The 22182-nt window shown below is 38.9% G+C and overlaps 1 protein-coding gene across 3 annotated transcripts in view; it reads right to left on the bottom strand.

Annotated features, from left to right (window-relative positions):
• Positions 1-22182, bottom strand: part of atp11b (ATPase phospholipid transporting 11B) — a 191344-nt gene that overhangs the window by 46128 nt on the left and 123034 nt on the right. For all 3 annotated transcript variants that reach the window (XM_078563954.1, XM_078563956.1, XM_078563957.1), the window contains exons 21-28: positions 21375-21477; positions 20308-20453; positions 18181-18240; positions 15723-15850; positions 15249-15387; positions 10183-10248; positions 5365-5468; positions 2903-3068 (exon numbers count right to left, since the gene is read on the bottom strand). In XM_078563954.1, the coding sequence (XP_078420080.1) occupies positions 2903-3068; positions 5365-5468; positions 10183-10248; positions 15249-15387; positions 15723-15850; positions 18181-18240; positions 20308-20453; positions 21375-21477 (912 nt within the window). The remainder of the gene's footprint in view (positions 1-2902; positions 3069-5364; positions 5469-10182; positions 10249-15248; positions 15388-15722; positions 15851-18180; positions 18241-20307; positions 20454-21374; positions 21478-22182) is intronic.

Raw genomic sequence — 22182 nt, forward strand, 5'->3', positions numbered from 1 at the left:
CTTTTACTCTTCCATTATTGCTTTTAATTTTTCCTTCTGTAAAGCACTTTGAGATGTTGTGATGCTACATAAATTCAAATTTTCATTGTTTCGAGAAACACAGGCTACAAGTCTCTACATTATCTCAATGTAGAAAGTCTTGAGTTTCCTATTATTTTCATGTCATTGTTTTAAGTTTTCCAGTGCTAATTCCCTTTATTTTGCCCCAGTGCTGCTAGACTCTGGCCCCTTCCCAGTATTGCAAATGTGTGTCCTTTGCAGCAATTCCCATTTAATGCAACTTAACGTAACACTTTTGCTCTTTAAAGCCTCTGGCTCACTATGAGCAGTGCCACAGGAGACCTGTTTATTTTCTAAATTTAAAGGATGATAAATGTTTGAAATAATCTGCTAGTTAAGACTATAGAGTCAAAGACATTAGAGGCATTCGCAGGACAGTTGGAGGTTCGTCTGAACATCTTAAGATTCAAGATGTCACAAAATGCAAGTATGCAATGGGGTTCCCTCCAGGGATCAGTATTAGGCCCATTACTGTTATATGTAAATGACAGGCTTGGGTGTAGAGAGTACAAGTTTGCAGATGATACAAAACTTAGCAAATAGTGGAGGAGGATAGCATCAGACTTCAGGATGCAATTTAATATGGATATGTGTGAAGTGATGCACTTTGGGGAACATAAAGAGGCACTTTTTTAAATTCATTCACAGGACGTGGGCATTGTTAGCAAGGTCAACATTTATTGCCCATCCCTAATTGTCCTCAAGAAAGTGGTGGTGAGCCTCTTTCTTGAACTGCTGCAGTTTGTGCAATTGAGGTACACCTACAGTGCTGTTAGGGAGTTCCAGGTTTTTTATCCAGTGACAGTGAAGGAAGGGTGATAGATTTCTAGGTCAGGATGGTATATGACTTGGGAGAGAATTTAGAGGTAGTGATGTTACCCTTGCGTCTGTTGCATTTGTCCTTCTGCATGATAGAGGTTGCAGGCTTGGGAGGTGATGTCGAAGAAGCCATGGTGAATACAATCTAAATATTTTTGAGGTGGTGCAAGAGCAGCAGAGCCTTGGGACTATGTATTGAAGGTGGCAAGGCAAGTTGATAAGGGGGTTAAGAAAATATATGGGATACTTGGCTTTGTAAACAGGGACACTGAATACAAAAACAAAGAAGTTATGCTAAACCTTTACAAATCACTGGTTGGCCTCAGCTGGAGTACTGTATTCAATTCAGGGCACCATACTTTACGAAGGATGTCAATGCTATGAAGAGGGTGCATACAAGTTTTACTATAATGGTACCAGGGAAGAGGGGCTTCAGTTATGGGGGAGACTTGGGGAAATTGGGTTTGCTACCCTTAGAGCATAGAAGGTTAAGGGGAGATTTAATAGAGATTGAGGGGTTTTGAGCAAGTAGGGAGAAATTTTCCTCTGGCAAGTGGGTCGATAACCAGAGGTAATAGACTTAAAATAGTTGACAAAAGAATTATAGTAGAAATAAAGTGAAATATTTCCCCCACAGTGGGGTTGTTAAGATCATAAGGCATTACCTGAAAGGTAGTGGAAGCAAATTCCATAGTAATTTTCAAAAACAGTATCACAGTATTTTTTTTTAAACAGTGCAGGAAGCAGCCACTCGGCCCAGTGAATCTGCTCTGGCTCTCAAAGAACATTCCAGAGTTCCACTCCCCTGCCTTATCTCTGTCACCTTGTACATTCCCTCTTTTCAGGTGGCAATCCAATTCCCTTTTGAATACCTCGATCAAACCTGCCTCCGCCACCCTTTCAGGAAATTTGTTCCAGACTCAAACCACTCTCTGGATGAAGAAGTTTTTCCTCACATCACATTTACTCCTTTTGCCAATTATTTTGAATCTGTGCCCTCTAGCTCTTGATGCTCTCTTGAGTGGGAAGTTTCTCCCTATTTACTCTATCTATACCCCTCAGGATCTTGAATACCTCTATCAAGTCTCCTCTCAGCCTTCTTTTCTCCAAGGAAAGCAATCCTAACCTCTCCAATCTATCCTCATAGCTACAGTTCTTCATCCCAGGAATCATTCTTGTAAATCTCCTCTGTACTTTCTCCAATGCCTTCACATTCTGCCTCAAATAAAGTGCCATCAACATATCATGGCAAGCATTTACACCTTTAAGATGTATGTGCTGTTACTCCTGACACATGTCACAGATACATGGACAAATCGGTTATATAAAATCTATTTTGAGGGTTATGCTGCAACTTTAATATTATGCTAGAATATTTATACTGTATTTTAAATGGATAACTGATAAAACATTCCAGTTTTATGTCACTTTCCATTTTGATGGTGGCTCACCACCACTTGCTATATTTTTTTTTATCCATTGCACAATTTAACAGGATACAATTTCTGTCACCTACCCATCACAAAATAGCACCGGCATATTGTAATGATTGAGAAAATAGAGTTACGCATGCATGTGGTGAAAGAGCAAAATATTGCTCAAAATAAAACCACTCAGAATCACAGAATCGCACAGTGCAGAAGAGGCCTTTCAGCCCATCGCGTCATGACACCGACTGACTACAACTTTTACCTAACACTTTGTGCAAAAACACACAGATAGCAGACTAATTATCAACTTGCTAATGCTGATTTTTAAAATAATTGCAAACTGCTATTGTATTGTACTCTTATAATGCAGTTAAGATACAGGCCATTATTATTATATGGTATCCATCTGATATGAACTGCAAGTGTATACCATTTTACATCTATAAAATTCACACAAAAAATGGCAAACAACAAAAATACCAACTGTTATTCAACTGGATGATTTTTTCTGGTAACCTGCACAAAAATTTAAACTCAAAGATAAACTGCAATGCATCTGAATGTGCCACTGTTGATACAAGGGGAACACTTACCTGCGATCTTTGTAGCAAGGTAGGTCGTGTATGCCTCCAGAATACTTTCCTTAGGACGTCAGGGAACAAGCAGGCAACTACTATAACAATAATGCCAAGCCAGGCTGAAGCACTGGACAGCAACTGAACGAAGACACAGTACATGTCTTGCGGCTGCAAAAATGGCCTGTGAAGAAAGAAATTGGAGATTAAAAGCACTGTTAAGTGTGTTTTTGCTGTGCAATCCTGTGAAACTCCGCCTTAATCCCAGGCCATACCTTTTAAAAAATCTCTCCCAATGCAATAAACCCCAGAGGCAGGATCTTCTGGCCGCCGAGCAGAAGCAAGGCCTGCTCGCCGACACGTAAAATGACGCGGGATGACATCAGGTGGAACTCCCGACATCACCCCGCGTCATTTCCATTTTCAGGTCGGCGGGGGTGCAGCCGAGTCAGCTGCGCACACGCCGACCTGTCAATGGCCTATTGAGGCCATTGAGAAACTAATTAAAATCATTAATGGACCTGCCCGTCCAACCTTAAAGTTGGTGGGCAGGTCGGGAGCCCTGGCAGCCTTCAGAAAAAGCATGAAACCTCATCCATGGGCGGGATGAGGTTTCATGAGGGTATTTAAATTTTTAATAAAGGTTTCAGTTAAAGTTATGGACATGTCCCAACGCATGTGACAGTGCCACATGATGGGACATGTCAGGGAAATTTTTCTATCATTTTTATTGCAAATTTTAATTTGGAGCCGATTTCCCTGAGGCAGCGCTTAGCCTCAGGGAGATCAGTGCGCTCTTTTACGTGCATGCGCGAAAGAGCGTACTCTCGGCTGAGGGAATCCCCCCCTGCCCACACAGGGAGTGCATAGCGCTTCCTGGCGAACGTCACACTGGGCGGGCCTTAATTGGCCCGCCCACGTAAAATGGTGCAACGCCCCCAATTGGGGGCACCGATCGGACATCCCCCCCCCCGATGGAGGAAAATATTTTCCCCCAAGTGTCTAAACTTACATTAATTCTGAAGTCATTTAAGATATTGTTAAAGACACAAATTTAAGCAAGCTTTCATGTATTGAAATGCCACTACAACACATCTAAAAATTGAATATGTACCCATAAAACATGCTGATGACAGCTTCATGTTAACTTGATAATCCTGCCCAAATTCTCCATTCTTACCAAAGGATTCTCATTATTTTTGCGTGATTCACTTTTCTCTACCAAGTAGATGATTTAACATATTAAAATGACCTTTATTCCAGTCACCGTGATTCAATGTACAAATTAATCAATTGTTTCTGCACTGCACTACCAGATATATAGAATTAGATAACAGAATTAATTTCAAAATGGGCATTCTTTATGCTAACAAATGTCAAGAAGGAGATACTGTAGGTCCAATACAAATTGCTGGAAAAAATATTACCAGTTTAACCTAAAAGCAATAGCCCTAGTACCTTATCTCTGCACAAATATTAACTCCCGAATTCAAAATAGTCATGCAAATGAATGAATTATATAATTGCTTGTAGCATATTGCACTTTTACAGTTTGTGGAATTTTTCAATTAATGGGGTTAATTGTACTTAAGAGAAAGATAGGGAATATAGCATTTTCCTCGCTTTAGCATCCAACATTATATGAAACAGCTGGCTAGTTCAAGTGCAGAGCTTTCTCACTCTGCCCAGTAATATGCTTTGATTCCAATTTCAGAAGAGCACTCTGTTGCTGCAATACAAATTTTCTATCTCCTACACCATTCATCCTTACAGCTGCAGTATGAATGACAATGTAGTACCAGTCTTTATGGGCAGCTAGGGTGGAATTTTACAGCCCTGTCATGGTGGGGGCTTGGTCATAAAATGCGGCGAGCTGTTCAAAAGTCCATTGATTTCGGTGGGGCTGGAAAATCCCACCGGGGGAGGGGCCGTAAATTTCTGCCCTAGGGTGTTTTTTTGCGATGGACTTGAATGTCACTATTACAATTCAATTGAGGCGACTGGAATTCATTTCCCATCACAAAACCATCACAAATGACAAGAGGGGAAGACTTTCTTCTCTCATCTGAGCTGATTATTAGTCCAGTCCTCAGATATGACTCACTGCACTATTCTTCATTTAGAGATTATATTTTATATTCAGGGAACACACCATCTTTCTCCATTTTCAAATTTTGACTTCAGTTTTATTTTATAGTATTGCTACAGTACTTGGATGTTAAAATGTTAGTTCCTGCAAAAGTAAATGTACATATGCTTGGTATTTAATTCTCACGACTATTGCGTGCAACTATTCGAAAAAGCGACTGAGTGGCTGAAACCAAAAACTGAAATGTGATACTAATATTCAAGATCCACATCTAAAGCCACAGATTAGTGGAATTTTCTAGCTATAAACATTTATATTTAAATTATTTAAATATCCAAAATTGTATTTTTTTTAAATCAGTTTATCAAATATTCCACAAATTGCTACTCACCAAAGTATTGCTCCATAAAGCAAAGAGAACACGAAGTAAAAAATTATCGAACCCCAGGTAACAAAATGGTTTATCCAGGTCCAGTAGTGTGTCTCTATTCCAAGCTTGTGGTTTTTTGGAGGGAGGATGACAGTGGGGAGGAAAACACAGAGAGAGGGAGAGAGAGTGTTAATTTAAAAAGGGTTACTGGAAAAAACAGCAAAGGTACCAGCAGGGTTGGCATAAAACAAAATACTACCACAGTCAAATTTTAAAAGAAATTCCAATTAAACTAATGAAGCATTTTTCAATCAGTTTCAATTTTCACCTCAGTAACATCTAAGGAGGTCGTCATTGGTTCAGAATATTGGCAATCAGGTGAATAATTAACAATGGAAAACAAAATTCACTTTTCAATTGTTTTAAAATCTAATTATGAGATTTCCACTTTGCGAGTAAAAGGTGATTATTTTAGGAACTTCAAGAAATTTGCATTATTTACTACTTTTGATACCACTCTACCAAGGGCAAATTGCTAAGTAACAGTGCCAGCATAACTAAATTCCTTAATTCCTTCACTGATGTTGGGCCAAAAAACCCTGGAACTCCCTTCCTAACAGCACATGGACTGCAACAGTTCAAGGAGGCAGCTCACTACCACCTTCTCAAGGGCAATTAGGGAGGGGCAATAAGTGCTGGCCTGGCCAGCGATACCCACATCCCATGAACGAATAACAAAAATCTAGCTGCTACTGAGCAGATTTTGTTTCCAAAAATATACTTTATTCATAGAATTTCTGAAAGTACATTACATAATGTCATATTTGAATTGTTGTGAGGTACAATACAGATCAGTTTCTTTCAATACAGTACATGAGGTGCCTCACTTCACTTGTCGTTACAGGTTATATTTACAATGTACAATTACATTTCATGTCAAGGATTCTCTGGTGCATGCAGCCTGAGGGGTTTTAAAGTTGCTACTGAGATGATTTTGAAGGGATGAGGTAATTGTGTTAGGTACCACTCATTTAATGAAGCAATAAGAGCCTGAGACAGAGCAAATGGGAGCATCTTCCAAGGATAGCTGACGATGACAATCTAGAAATGCACCCAGAGAAATTTTAATACCAGGGCCGGATAGCTATGGGATCCTTTATACCAAAGGCTAACAAATTTTTGGAGCGTACCACATGAATTAGATCAGAATGGGAAGGGGTCCTCAAAATTTCTTTGGTCCAATAAGATAACCAGAGTGAAACCTTTATTTATAATATCTACAAGGAAATTCTTTGATGAACAGGAACAAACTTAATAGCCCTCATAACCATACATTTGTGAATAGATGAAACCAATTAAATTTCGCTAAAAAAAACGTGCTGTTGAAGGTTTTTGTCTTGCACTCAGGACAGATGCAAGAATGCCAAATTTCAAAGGGAACAACAATTTATACTGCATGAGAAAGGGGGTGCTGATTGGTTGGTAAGTCAGTTCTGATTGGTCGAGACGCTGACATGGCAAATGCACCAGGGAGCTACTGTCCCCCATGCTTTTGTTTATTCAAAAACGGTGCAATGACTGGACATATTCCTTTTGCCTGCAGAGGACAGATCCCTGCATTTGAATATATGTAGCTTCTAGCAAGCCTAAGTGAGCTACATTGTGAGTCTGACTGATAATCCTAAATTGGTTGTTAATGTAATTCATTACCAGTGAGGTAATTTCAGCCCCAATGCGACGTCATGTGGGCCATCTCAACAACTAGCGGATCATATCAAACAGCATGTCCCTTCAACTGTTCACAATAAGAGCACTGACCGTACTCAAACAACCCATGCTTGCAAAACTCAGAACATAATGTTCAATGTTAGATCTGATTCCACAATCGGGCAGAATTTGCTGAACAATCCTGAGTGTGCTAACAATTTTTGAACAAACAAAAGCATGAAGGATAATAGCTCCTAGCTCCCTGATGCATTCTCAACAGCAAAGTCTCAACCAATCTGAGCCAATTTACCAACCAATCAGCACTCCCATTCTCATGCAGTATAAAATTGCTATTCCCTTTGAAAGTTGACATTCTTGTGTCTCCCTGATGAGTGCAAGATGAAAGGTTTTGGACAGCATATCTCTTTTTCCATCAATACTTAAGTTCTGTACTAACAAGCAAATATTTGATGAAATGTTGTTTCCTGAAAATGCTCTTAGATTTCTGCTCCATATTCTAGTTTGTGGTACACTGCTGAGGAACTAATCTGTTTATGATAGCACTCAAGTCTAGAGTCAGGTCCAAGGTTTTAGCTGGGAATAATTCAAGATACCAAGCTCCAGCTCTTTGAGAGAAAATATTTACCAAAAAGAAAGAAGGTGTTTTTATTTTTGGTGCACACAGTCCCTTTTGACTTGCTCAAATCCTAGGTATTTATTGCGTTTAGAATGTATATTTACTAAGCTCGTTATCAGATTCAAACACTAGAAGTACCAAAAAGCAATAGGATATATGAAACTGACCAGCAAATTCCAGTTTGCAAGGTCCCTTAAGCAAAGAGCAGTCAAACACTGCATGACTCAAGGGTATGCTTACTCAATAGTTTAATTTTGTTAAAAAAGGACACAGTTTCTCATTATACCTTGTTCTACCAATACACTGTTAATGTTCCATTCCTTATAAAGCAGCATATCATTTGACATTGTATGAACAATGCAAAGGGATATATGCATTTGGCGTTCTCTCTTGTATAAACACACACATGCACACAGTGTGGAATTACTGGGCTCCATTTCATGCTGTTTTGATGCCATTTGTCAGCAGTGGCGGGGAAAAGCATAAACAAAATTTGTACAAGGAAATCCTCATCGAAAGGTTAATGAATGTGGTGTAAATGCCACATCAAGTCTGCTGGAAACCATTATGCATTATCTATAGTTTCAGTACGATGAAAGGTTTCTATACAAAAAGTTCTAGAAACAGGTCCAAATGATATGTAAATTTCATGACTTTTCAACTAACCTCTACTTTGTAGAGATCATGTTTTCACTTTTGGGAGAATCCCAAACTCGGGGTCATTAATACAAGATACAGGGATGAGAGTGGCCAAAGGCAAAAAGGTCTGAAAATTGGTGACCGAAGACAAAAATATCTGAAATTCTTTGTAACAAGGAATCCTGTACAAAGCAAGGTCGCTGCAGCATGAGGGGCCAGGAAATTACAGCACTTTTTATGATCTGTAGTGAAATGCAAAAGCTTCTAGGCTACTTCAAATGGCTGAAATTATTGGACTTCAAGTGGGTAGAAACATTAGTTTTCCCTTCGTATACCTTCTATTACCGTCAAGACCGTGGACCAAAGCATATGCATAAAATCACCCGTGACCTCATCATTTCAGCTTTTCATGCAGTTAGTACATATAATAAGGGATGAAGTCCATTCTAATAACAGAAGATGTCCTTGCTGGATTATGAACATCATAGGCAGGGAAGCTTCAGTAAGGGGCAAGGTATCACCACCCTTGAGCTAAGGCTGCATGTGAAATGTCTCTTTTCATCACCCATGAAGTAAAGATGATTCAGTCCCTGTCATTAAAATTGAGTTCTGGATACCATTCTTCCTTAGTCCCATGCTATTGTCTCTCAAGTTGGATTCTAAATACAATTCCCAGTTTACAATAAATAAACTAAGATCAGATTCATCCAAAATTCAACTATTGGACACAATTAAATGAATATCAGACAAGCATAAGAAGCAGTTTATGTAAGTTAATAACAAACCAAATTAATTTCTGCATGGTTGATCATTTTTCTTCTCATTTGTCATCACCTCCAACCCATCACCAACACAGATAGCAGTCACAATCCTAAAGGTCTAGCAATCTATCCACTAGACTCAAGTCAGGAAGTTCCCAATTTCAATTTCCTATCTCTGCTGAACTGACTGACCTTCACTGATCTTAACTGATTCAGTGGAACTATGCTGCAACCAAGAATCAACACAGTGGGAATGAGGGTAACCATATTACCCAACAGTATCATCTCTCACTTACAATTTTAAATATCACTAGGCTGATCATAGTCCCATGCTCAAAAGATGGTTCATGAGATCCTCTTAAATCGAGAGAAGTTGCCATGACAATCTTGGGCTGTGTTCCCACACTTGAACACAGAGCCTCGAGCATCAAGAGCAATGGCCAGTCTGATACACGCCTTCCAAGCCAACTCGGCACAGAGACACCACCCCAAACCACCTCAATGTGCAAGCATCACTGAATGCTGCATGTGCTGCTAATTGATGCTGATTCTTTTACCTTGGAAATTAAACCCTGAGCTACATTCGTGCTCTTTGTTGATATGACCAAGACACCTTTGAAAGCTAGTCCTCTGCCTGCCTGCTCCCTCTACAGCCTGGGGTTTGCAGAGTGAAGCTGAGCACACAGTGACCGCCAGCCCCCACCCCCAAGTGGCAATTTTAACATTAGCTGTTTTTTTTAATAAACCTCTCCCCTATCCAATACTGCAGAGCCATGGGCCAGGAAGACAGACCTTCTCTCCACTGAAGACATTCTTGGTAGAGAAGACTCCCCTAGGTCTGGCCTTGTTACTGGCAGGGATTTTCCAGCCTAAGAGTCTTGTTTGAGTTAGTTTAATACAAATTTTATATTTCACATAATGCAGAGCTGACAAAAATCAAAATCAATAATAATTCTTAATTTTATGATAGCACTTATTTGTATAGCATATCATGTCATTAAATGAAACTGGCATAGGGAAATGCATATTAGCAAAAACAGAATTCAATAAACTGCTCCTTATTTCTTAAGTCCTCAGCTTTAATAATGCACTTACCTTTAATGTAACAGTAATAAGCATAACTGTGAAGACCAAAAAGCCAAATGTCCAGTTTCCAGACATCTAAACATAAAAAGAAGCAAGTTAAAACACAAATCCAAATCTCCCAAAATCCTCACAAAGAATGCATATTAATGACAAAGAAAATGGAGTAATTGATGAATATTACCTTTGCTAGAAAGCAAGAAATCTCTCCTCTGTAAATTTCAACAATTATAATATTAAACAGATGGGATAGCAATCTAAATAGCCCAAGTTACTCATTTGATTAAGTAAACTAAAGTTACTTTTCTAGATAATTATAAATTCTCATCAAATTAAAGACTAATAGCACAATGAGATTGAAGGCTAATTTATAACATAGGCTCAACTCCAAGGCCTACATGGAGATTAGCAGCACCAAATTATATGACCCTGTTCACATTGCACTCTGGACAGGGAAAACAGAACTCGCGTGTTTAAATATATTCACAAAACCCTGCTCGCCTGTGTCCCAGTGTTAATAAAATGTTTTATATTAGAGAACAAATGGGGCAGTTAAATCTTCTCAAACACTTAAACCTTAAAGGAAGACCACTGAGTGTTTCTTAAACTACAAACATAAAACTTAAATTATTGGCTTTGATCACAATTAAATGCAAACTAATGTTTAACCAAAGAGATGCAAGATAACCTCTTCAAGACTGTATGTTACATCCAATAAGTCATTGCCCCGAGCACAAATTGACCAAATTCTGTAGTATGGATGGTGCATTCATCAATTCTATCACTGATAGTATTTGAAAAGCAGATGCAAGTTCTTCTAATTCCATTAAAACACATGCATAAAGAACGTAATGCTCCTAGTTTCATAACTTAGCCTGAAATCTGTTTGTCATCAAGCAACTTGTCAAGCCTCCTTCAACAGCACCTTCCAAACTTTTGATCTACATGCATTTCTTATTTTAAAAAATTTAATAACAGAAACCTCCTCCTGCCCTTTGATGGGATTTCATCAATAATGCAAGGGCCCGCCTGGCAGATTTGCCCGACCACCAACTGTAAGGTTGGACAGACCACAAAAAATCAGGTACAACTGGAACTTTAGTGGGCTTAATTGCCCTCTTAATTGTAGGCGTGCGCGCTTCTGACTTTTGCACGCGCCTGCCGACTGAAATATCGCGTGAGCGCGGGATGACGTTGTGATGCTCACCGGATGTCATTATGCGCTATTTTACGCTTGAGTGGGTCGGGCACGTGTCTGCACACCGAGCTAAAAATTCTGTCCTACAAGTTGATGAGTACAGTGGTACAGAACAGGCAAGCTCAAGAGGCTAAACCCAGAAGCTGAGAATAAGCAAATACAGACACTGAGCTGTTCTGTTACTTGAAGATAACATTGATGGATCTACACCATCCAGACCTAGTCAATGACGTTCTGTAGATATGTGCCATTTTTGGTGGAGACCATACCTGTGCAACTCAGATTGGTTATGCGCTGCTGTTGGTTGGGGACCAGGCTAGCTCCTAGAAGGGGCGGAGCCAAAATTCATTGTAAGGAAGATAGAGTTTTGATGGGCTTTTGTGACTGAGATTGATGACCTATATGCTGAATGGACTGCCGAGCCAATTCATAAGGTCGGTCTTCGTTGTATCTGCCATTTAATGTGTAATTTATAGTTTACAATCAACCACAATTTGCCTGTGAATTTCTGTTTAACTTATGTTGATTCCTGGTTTGCGTGTATGGGTAGTTAGTTAAAATAGTATGAAATGTTTGCTTTTTTGACTGTTGTATAGTAAAAATTCTTCTGTTTTAAACTGTGGAATTTTGTGGCTTCATTCTTTTAGTAAAAAAACTGGATTTCAAATTTCTTTTTTCTCTACATCCATTTTCCAACAGGGTCATGAGACAGCAATCAAATGCAGGAACCCTGGCTTAATATTTCTCACTGGCCCTGGCAGTTTAGGTTACGTGAAGCATCCCAACCATTGTATTTGCAGAGATCAGATAATTTAGCACAGATCTTATGCATCCATGGAATGAATGGCTCAATACAGCTAGGTAGCATTTGACCAAGTGTGGCATCAAGGGGCCCTAGCACAACTGAAGTCAACAGGGATCAGGGGAGAAACACTCCGCTGATTGGAGTCATGCCTAGCACAAAGGAAGATGGTTGTGGTCGTTGGAGGTCAATCACCTGAGTCCTGGGACATTGTTGCAGGAGTTCCTCAGGATAGGCCGAATCATCTTCAGCTGCTTCATCAATGACCTTCCTTCCATCACAAGGTCAAAGATAGGGATGTTCGCTGATGATTGCACAATGTTCAGCACCATTCTTGATTCCTAAAATACTGAAGCAGTCCATGCCCATATGCAGCAAGACCTGGACAATATTCAGGCTTGGGCTAAGTGGCAAGTAATATATGTGCCACACAAGTGCCAGGCAATGATGATCTCCAACAAGGGAATCTAACCATCTTCCCTTGACATTCAATGGCTTTACCATCACTGAATCCCCCACTATCAACATCCTGGGATTACCATTGACCAAGAACTGAACTGGACCAGCCATATAAATACTGTGGCTATAAGAGCAGGTCATAGGTTGGGAATTCTGTGGCGAGTAACTCACCTCCCGACTCCCCAAAGCCTGTACATCATCTACAAGACACAAGTCAGGTGTATGCTGGAACACTCTCCACTTGCCTGGATGAGTGCAGCTCCAAGAAGCTTGACAAAGCAGCCCACTTGATTGGCACCCCATCCACCACCTTAAACATTCACTCCCTTCATCACTGATGCATAGTGGCAGCTGTGTGTACCATCTACAAGATGCACTGCAGCAACTCACCAAGGCTCCTTCAACAGCACCTTCCAAACCCGTGATCTCTTCCACCTAGAAGGTCAAGAGCAGCAGATGCATGGGAACACCACTAACTCCAAGCCACACACCATCGCCAAAATCCTGGAACGCCCATCCTAACAGCACTGTGGGTGTACCTATGCCACATGGACTGCAGCGGTTCAAGAAAGCAGCTCACCACCACCTTCTCAAGAGTAATTAGGAATTGGGCAATAAATGCTGGCCTAGCCAATAATGCCCACAACCCATGAATGAATAATTTAAAAAAATATGCTTTTAAACATATATAATGGTGAACTGTGAAACACGGATTTTCATTAGTGAGGCAGATCTTCATCTTGCAGGTAGCCAGTCACATAGGAGCTGTTACTCATCAAAATGTTACTATTTTATTTGGATTTTATGACAATACAGTTTTCATATATTTGTACATAAATTTTGCCAGTGCCAAATCAGGGTATTGTGAAAGTAGCCAATGGAATTCCCAGGATTATGCATAAACTTAAATTTCATAAAAAATGCATTAAAATATTGAATCCTACTTCATGAATATGAAGTAATAATTGACATTTTGAAAATAGCTTTCCACTTTGAGATTATAAAGCTCTTTACAATCGTATTTTCAGGAACTGTGTTTGTTAATATCCCTCTCAATACTGCCCTCCCAAATACATCTGATAAGCCAACAACTATCTTTCTGAGAACAGGATTGGCCACCCAATTTCCTGGCTGTGATAATAATAGTTATTTTTAAGAGGTCATTTTGAAATAATGCCAGTTTTCACAATATTCTAGAATCATCTATTATTTCTAGATCAGTACAAATAGCAAAAATAAATATTGCTTATTAACAACTCAGCTTATCTTTTAGAAAATATTACTTTTTTCAAGTCATCATGGCATTTCTGCTACATTGAACTCCATTTTTATATTAGTAACAGATCAAAAAAGACATGTTTGTATCCAAGCAGTTTTACACTGCTATTACTTGTTTTGAATGTCAAATAACACCAAATGGTTGTTTCTAATTTATGAACATAATGGGATAATCACAGCACATTCTATACTGCAGTAGGGGACATACAGATGATTTTAGCCTGAAAAAAAACCTCATCAGTGCATTTTCACAGGTTTCAGTGTTATATATATTTTAGCACAAAACCTCTTACATTGTTCATTTAAGCATTACAAAAGACTACTCTTTCTATCATGTATGCAATCAGATTTATACAACTTCTTTGGCATTTATTCATTCAGACTCACTCTAAGAAATTAAATCAAAGATCTAGTTAAGAAGTATAAAGTAATTGCAGCACTGAATGACTAAAATGTGAATGTTAGTAATTTTTAGTAAAATAAACCAGATTGTGAAGTGTGCTTCAAACTGTAATAGCTTAGTTTTATCCATATGAATTGAGAAGGATTAATAATGTATAGCCTTTATCTCCTTCTGCCCCATCATAAAAGATCCAAAACAGTCAACTCTTACCAGTTGCCTGTTAGGTTTCAAAATCTGAAGTCATGCATGCGATGGGAGAGGAAAGGAAAAACAGCAGAAAACCAAAAGTTCAAGCAGAAGGAGTGCATAACATTTAATGTTAAATAATATTTGAAACATTCAGAAAAACATATCAATTGGAAACATATTGTTTGTAAAACTCTCAAAGTAAGAGTTACAATAGTCCATGGTGCACCTTCTAAAAAGAGAAAAAAATTACTAGTTAGAGCCTAATCACATCTTCAGGCTTTTCCAAAGTGCTTCATAATTGATGAATTACTCAAACGCAGTCACCATTGTAATGTGGTTTATTGGCTCAAATTCTCCAACTACAGCGCCTGTTGCTGCTATTTGTAAACAACATGGCACTTAATTTAGACTAGCTAGTTTTACTCCAGTTTTCAAAACCAAACAGCCATCACCTTAGTTGCTTCTTGTATTATAATCAACGTTGAATACTCTCAGTATTAAGATAGTACGTTTCAAATACAATTCAATTTTCTCGGATATGGCACACTACATCTGAAGGTTATATACGTAACATGATCTTAAACAATGAAGACAATTTTACTGATATAGAAATTCTAAAAGATGCTCAGTTCACTGTTTTTCATCATGTTTCAAAGTCAATTAAGCTTTAAAATGGAAAGATATGCTAAGATGAAACAAAAAAACATTAAATAATTTTAGTTTTATTGAAAATGTAAAGTCGGTCCTACCTGCCCATTCCCCATCATGGATGCATCATCTCCCCTCAGAAGGTAAGAACCAAAGAAAAATATAAAGGCATGACAAAATCCTAGCAGTGTCCAATACAGAAATTTTTTGAGGGACAAGGCCTCATTTCTGCTAATCTCTCTGTAAAAATATAAAATATTAATGAGCTATACAAAATAGCAAGAATGATTTTAGTTAATTAACTACCTAAATGTAGCATTTTGCAGAGACTTGAAACCTATTTTATGACCACTGCAAACTTATTCACAACTTGAATTTAGGACCCATACTGCTGGTTCACTAGAACTCCACCATTCCGGCTCCCAGGTTAAAATGGCCCTTTTCTTTACCCCTCTTAATATCAAAATAGGCTTAAAATCTGAATATTTCATTGCCACAATTTTAAAAAGGAATTAATGGCTTTCATTCAGCATGTGAAAAAGATACTAAGAATGTAATGATCAAATTAAACCTACTTGTACAAAGCTGGCTTGCACTGAAGTATGTGAGGACGCACATCTTGTTCAAACAAACTGTACATGAGGATGGGTAAGGAAGTGAAGCAAATGTTGTACAATGTCAGGTAAGCACCATCATACAATGTCTGTAAGAAAAATACATTATTGTAATATTCTGAAGCTTAAATATCTCTCAAGCTATTAACTTATATGTACATACATTCTCTGCACCCCTGCTATCCACTTTCTGGCTATCAAAGACTTATGTACAATATATATTGCAGTTGAACACGCACACACACCACACACAGTTCAACTTTAATACGTGAGAAAAGCATAGCCTCCAGGGCAAATTGTAGGAGTGTGTTTTGAACACATAAAAATCTGGTGTTTCAGGATCTCAATATTTCTTCAGAAATGAAGAAAAAAATATTTATGTATTATAGGCAATGTACATATAAAAATGCCGTTCACACCTTTGGCACGATCCAAAACATTTCACGGTCTATAAATTGGTTACCAAGTCAGTATCTTAACTGAGGTGATTTAGGGAGGAAATTCCAGAACTTGCCGGTCTAGGCAGCTGCAGGTACAAGCTGGTTAACGGTGGGGTGAAGGGTATTGGGGATGTACAAGAGGCCAAATTCCAGGAGTGCTGATTTTCTGGAAGGTTGTGGGGCTAAAGGAGGTTATATAGATAGGGAGGGCAAGGCCATCTTGGGGTTTGAAAACAAGGATGAAATTTTTAAATTTGATACATCGATGAACTGGCAACCAATGTAGGTCAGCGAGCACAGGCCTGATGGGTGAATGGGACTTGATGTGAGTCAGCAAAGGGATAGCAGATCAACAGGCAGTGACCAAGCTTCTGTCCCAGTATTCTTGTGGTTTGGTCTCAAATTTTGTCCAATAATGCTTCTGTGAAGCACATTGGGGCGTTCATCTATGTTAAAGGTGTTGTTTTAAATACAAGTACTGTTGTTTGTGTCAGTTACTTACTGTAATTCTCACCTATAATCACTATTGTGTGAACTGTGGCAATGGAAGCTTGAAGGGTAATCTCAAAGTAGATAATATACTTAGATGCATCTAACTGCAAATCTGATGTGGCGGGGGGGCAGAATGGAGTTTGGCATCCCTGCTCAGAAAAGAGCAAAGATAGTATGACATTAATACTGTCAGTGAGTATGAACAGAAATCAGATTTAGCTATGCTGGGTGAGGCGTTTGGCAGGGTGGGGGTGCATATATTTTTCCATATGGTACTGAAAAGCATCAAATAGAAGTCTCTAATATGGTTATTGTTAGATTGTTAATAAACAGTGCCCTTAAAAACTGCTGCTTTAAAAATGACAGCGATCTTTGGATCAAATTCAAAATAATTTTGCCTTGGGGATTCTTTGCTGCCAACATTTTGACATCATGTATTTGCCTTGCACCCTTTTTCAACTGATTGGAAAGCTGGAACCTTTCTGCCTCTCCTCCTCTGCTTCTCCTTCAAATATTCGCATTGATTTTATCAAGTAATCCCTTGACACAGCAGGGTGAGTAGCAGAGGAAAATAGTGAGTGGATAAATGATAGTGTGATGGCATAACACTAAAAAGCACAATGCCTTCAAACTTATTCTATCCATCCCCAGACAAAATTACTCAAAACACTTTCTCAAAATAGAAGTTATATTAACAAACTCTACTTAACTTGCACCATTAGAATTAATTTACATCACTATTTCCTAAATAGCAACAAAAGGAATCAGAAGTGATACAGTGTAGAAAAAAAAGCCTTCAATGAAATTCTGTTAGACATATGAATAGAAACATACAAATCCACCACTGCATTTGATAGCTCCATAACATTCATAAAAAGGTTACTCAATTTTTTTTTTAATTTCAGAGAAATTGCATCACATCCAGAAGTGCAACCAGCTGGTTGTGCCTGAAAATTGTATTGAAAAGGTTTCCAGATATTTCAATTCTTGATCCAAGGGGAAAGCTATTAATTTCACAATCAAAATATTTTACACCAACTGTCTGTGGTTTCATTCAAGATTTATCCATGAAATAAATAAATGGAGAGTGCACCAACCACACATCGGAAGTTGCCCCTTTATTACAAGAATTATTTATTCCCTAGTTAATTACCTAAATTGTTTCTGTTCTCTTATGTAAAAATACATAGCCGGATGTGCATTAAAAGGCCATTTATGAATATATATTATTCTGTTATTAATAAATAAAAGTTCCGTCTAAAAATGCTGGAAAATGCCCTGGCATGAAAAAATGAACAAAATGCAAGTGATGCCCAGAGTAACCCTGCCACAAAAAATAAATTTTATGCTTTCAATAATTACCTCCCCCTTCAGAAGCTTGTAAATCCACTAAATGAGAACTACCAGAAGTAGCAATTACTGTATGCGGAAAAAGTTAATAAATTCTAGCCTCAAGTTCATTAATTTATATGAAAAGTAATGCTTACCTGTTGTGAAAACAAACAGAAGAACTGATATAAAAACTGAGGTGTAATAAAACAGACATTCTAGGGGGAAAAAAGAGAACACAGGTTTGGTTAGTTTTTAATAAGTTATCAGGCACCTTTGAAAAATAATGCATCATGTTAAATTTACTGTAGGCAATTACGAAATGGCTACAAAATCCACATATCTATACGTTGATTCTGTGGGGTTGCTAGAGAATGTAACTTTCTGCAAAGCATTTTTTTAACACTCACTCATTGACATTGTCTAGTAGAACTATGCCCTACTAAACTGAAGTTTTCAGGTTTGATTACTGATATCAGCAAACTCAACATAGGCAAGTCTAAACAGTGCTGCAGCATGCCTTCAGAGGCCCTAGGTTAATGAAGGTGGAAAAAGTTACATTTTGCATTCCTGATTGTGATCTTGTTTGAAAAGTGCATAAATGGGCAAGAACAAGATCGAGCTTGCATGAGGCACACGTCACTTTCAAGCAGCCTGACAACATTTAATGTCATGGTTCATAAAGTAGGCATTTGGCCACAGCACTAAGTCTTGGCTCAGCTGGTAGCACCTTTGCCTCCAATTAAGAAGGTCGTGGGTTCAAATCCCACTCCAGAGACTTGAGCACCGAAGTCAAAGAATGACGCTCCAGTGCAGTACTGAGTGCATGCTGCATTGTTAGATGAGAAGTTAAACCCTCAGCTGGGTGTAAAAGATCTCATGATACTATTTTGAAGAAGAGGAGCAGAGTTAATCTGGTGTTCTGGCCAATATTTATGCATCAACATCATAAAAACAGATTATATGGTCATTATTACATTGCTGTTTGTGGAAGCTTGCTGTGTGCAAATAAACTGTTGGATTTTCTACCTTACAACTGTGGTGGCAGCCTACATCTTATAAGATTATGGTTTTTGCCATGGTTGCAACTCTGTTAAGCATCGCCTGGTGTAGCTCAGGAGCTCCACTCTGTCATGACAGTCTCTGCCACATTTGCTGCAGAGGAATACTGTGGGCAAAGAAGATGCATGATCTGCTGGTCTCTTGTTTTCCTGGGCCCTCTTCTCGGCCAGCTGAGCTTTTCACTTCCGCTTGCCTCTTCTAACGCCCATCCAAGCAAACAGTCAGCCTCCAGAGGTCATGGCCATCTGTGACTATCTTCCAGTTGTCAGCGTCAATGTCTGCCACCTTTATATGTTGTATAACAGTGACAACAATTCAAAAGTACACCATTGGCTGTGAAAAGGTAGCAAAACGGCAACTCTCAAACTGCATGCAGCTTTTCCACATTTAGAGTGTGGTTCAAGGTAAACAGTTGGGTGCAGCCTCAGCCATAAACAGCTTCACAGAGGGAGAGAACTGGAGAGTAGGCAGCAAAACTGGGAGGAAGGAGGGATACGAACAAGATCGAGGATGCGTTTCGGCTCATCTTGAATTTGCTCCACTGCTCAGAGGGTCCATGATTGATTCAGTCTCCATCCAGTGCCGTCACGAGATTCCTTTCATAGTTTCCCGTCAGTCTGCCTTAGGGCTCCATGACCCTATCAGGGCCATTTTAGAGAGACCTCCCCAGCTCCCCAACCCATCCTCTCGCCGCTGACCTGCCGGCTTGCAGCCTCTGTCTGGAACGGGAGGGAACAATTTAATACAGAACAGAAGAATGTAAGAATCTGCTGTATTGGGACACAGGTACTATGATTCAAATTTGTTGTTCAGTAGGTGGTTACAACTCTCCCTCCCCCCACAAGTACAATCCTTTTTTTTTGTAAACCTCTGGACTAATTTTCCACATTGGAAGAGCAGGGCTGCCAAAGTCAGTTAAGCAGTGAGTAGTGTATCTGTAAAGGTTGTCCATGTCTTGTGGCTCATGAATGTCTGAAGAATATCCTTTGCAGCTCTAAGGTTCAGAAAGTTTGGCTACCCCTGGGCTTTAAGGAGCTTTAGGATGTCTTGTGATCACGAAAGGAGCTATAAAACTGCTGTCACATGCACACTGTACTACAGAAGTTAGGAAAAAGAAAGCAGAAAGGGACGGAATGTCAAGAGAAAAAATGTTTTGTTAATTAGCAGGCCAATGTTAAAAATGTGACTGGTAAAATTACACAAGATTCATCAAAGCAACATACCTTATAAAAAAAGTACTTTACAAGATGTGATATTCTGACATAATAAAAGTGGCCATGGACAAACAGTAACTTAGCGAGGAATCTGAACCTTGCTATCGCATAGTCACTATTTCTCACTGCTTGCCTTCCTTCTTTGCCCATAATTCCTGTGAGAAGAAAAATAATAAAAGTTAAATGTAAAAGGAACACAACAAAACATCCCAAGGCACTTCATAATGGACACAGTTCACATACCCAGTTGGGAGAAACGTCATGAAAGGGGACCTAAATCAATACTAAGGAGGTGGATTTTTAGCAGGGTTTTAAAGTAGAAGAGTCTAATGGTTTAAGGCTCTGCCACTAGTGGCGGAGTGCGGGGGTGAGAAGAATTTGAAAAGTAGTCCAGAGTGAGCAGAGTAGGCTATTCAATGAATTATATATTGTACAAACTATTTCTAGTCTTGAAGATCAGAGGGTACTCAACGCTTCTCCAGTTAGAGCTGTACTGATCAGTCTAGTAGTCTATTACACATTCTAGTTGACAAAATATGTAAATATATCATACACACATTTAATTTTAGACACAAGTTTATTGATTGGAAAGTTCACGTGGATTATTGGAGAATCTCCCAATCCATTTTCCTCTGACCTCACTACTGTTTGGATTTGGAGGGGTGCTCAAACTTGGTAAGAAATGACTTACATGATACAGGCCCAATTACTGGCTCATTCACCAAAGAATCCTGTAATTTTGTGCAGCCAGATATATAAAAAGTATGAACCCAAAAGTTAAGTGCTTGAAAGTGGTTTACATCAAGTACCCATGTGCCCAAAGAGAAAATAAAAACTGAAATGGTTAAAAAAAAGTGCTAAATACTTGTTTTGTGACAAATATACATGAAAATAAAAGTCACTTGATCAGGAACATTCCATTAATTTACTGACAGATGATTAGATGTTATTTGGTATGTCATATTTCATTTTCAGCCACTATCCTTAGGAATTGTTGAGCCCATTATAATTCTGCTCATTCATGAGACACACAAAATTGTAATATACATATAATTGCCAATTTTCTGTTTACATACCAATGCCAATATTTGCTTCCATTATCATGCTGACATCATTTGCACCATCACCAATTGCTAAGGTAATAGGCTTGGCTGGCAATGTCTTTAAAAGCCTGACAATCTGAAAATATATAAAACCAAATATCAACTTTAAGGCACAAGATACAAGGCATGGGGAGGTGGTGGCATACAGGTATTGTCACTGGACTAGTCTTCCAGAGACCCAGGGCAATGGTCCGGGGACCAGGATTCGAATCCCACCACGGCAGATGGTGAAAGTTGAATTCAATAAAAATCTGGAATTAGAAGTCTAATGACCATGAAACCATTCTTGATTGTCTTAAATACCCATCTGGTTCACTAATGTCCTTTAGAGGAGGAAATCTGCCTGCCCACAGCAATGAACAGCCTCCTGATTCACAAACACTTCTATTATTATTCATAGTTACTGGCCTAATTCCCAATTGCATTTAAGAGTCAATCACATTGCTATGTGGTCTGGAGGTGGGTTTTATGACAATTGGCAATGGTTTTGTGGTCATCAGTCTTTTAATTCCAGATTTTTATTGAATTCAGATTTCACCATCTGCCATGGTGGAATTCGAACCCGGATCCCCAAAGCATTACCCTGGATCTCTGGAGTACTCGTCCAGTGACAATACCACTACGCCACTACCTTCCATACGACCTAAAATTCACAAGTCATACACTAGTTCCATGCCGCACATTTTGCTCAAATTGCCCAGTATCTTGCCTGGGTTAACCCTAACCTGTCTGAAGGAAGGGAGACTTCACATGCTGAAATTACCTCCCGTGAAAAATATAC

This window comes from Cetorhinus maximus, chromosome 19, assembly GCF_964194155.1.
Source record: "Cetorhinus maximus chromosome 19, sCetMax3.hap1.1, whole genome shotgun sequence".
Taxonomy (NCBI): Eukaryota; Metazoa; Chordata; class Chondrichthyes; order Lamniformes; family Cetorhinidae; genus Cetorhinus; species Cetorhinus maximus.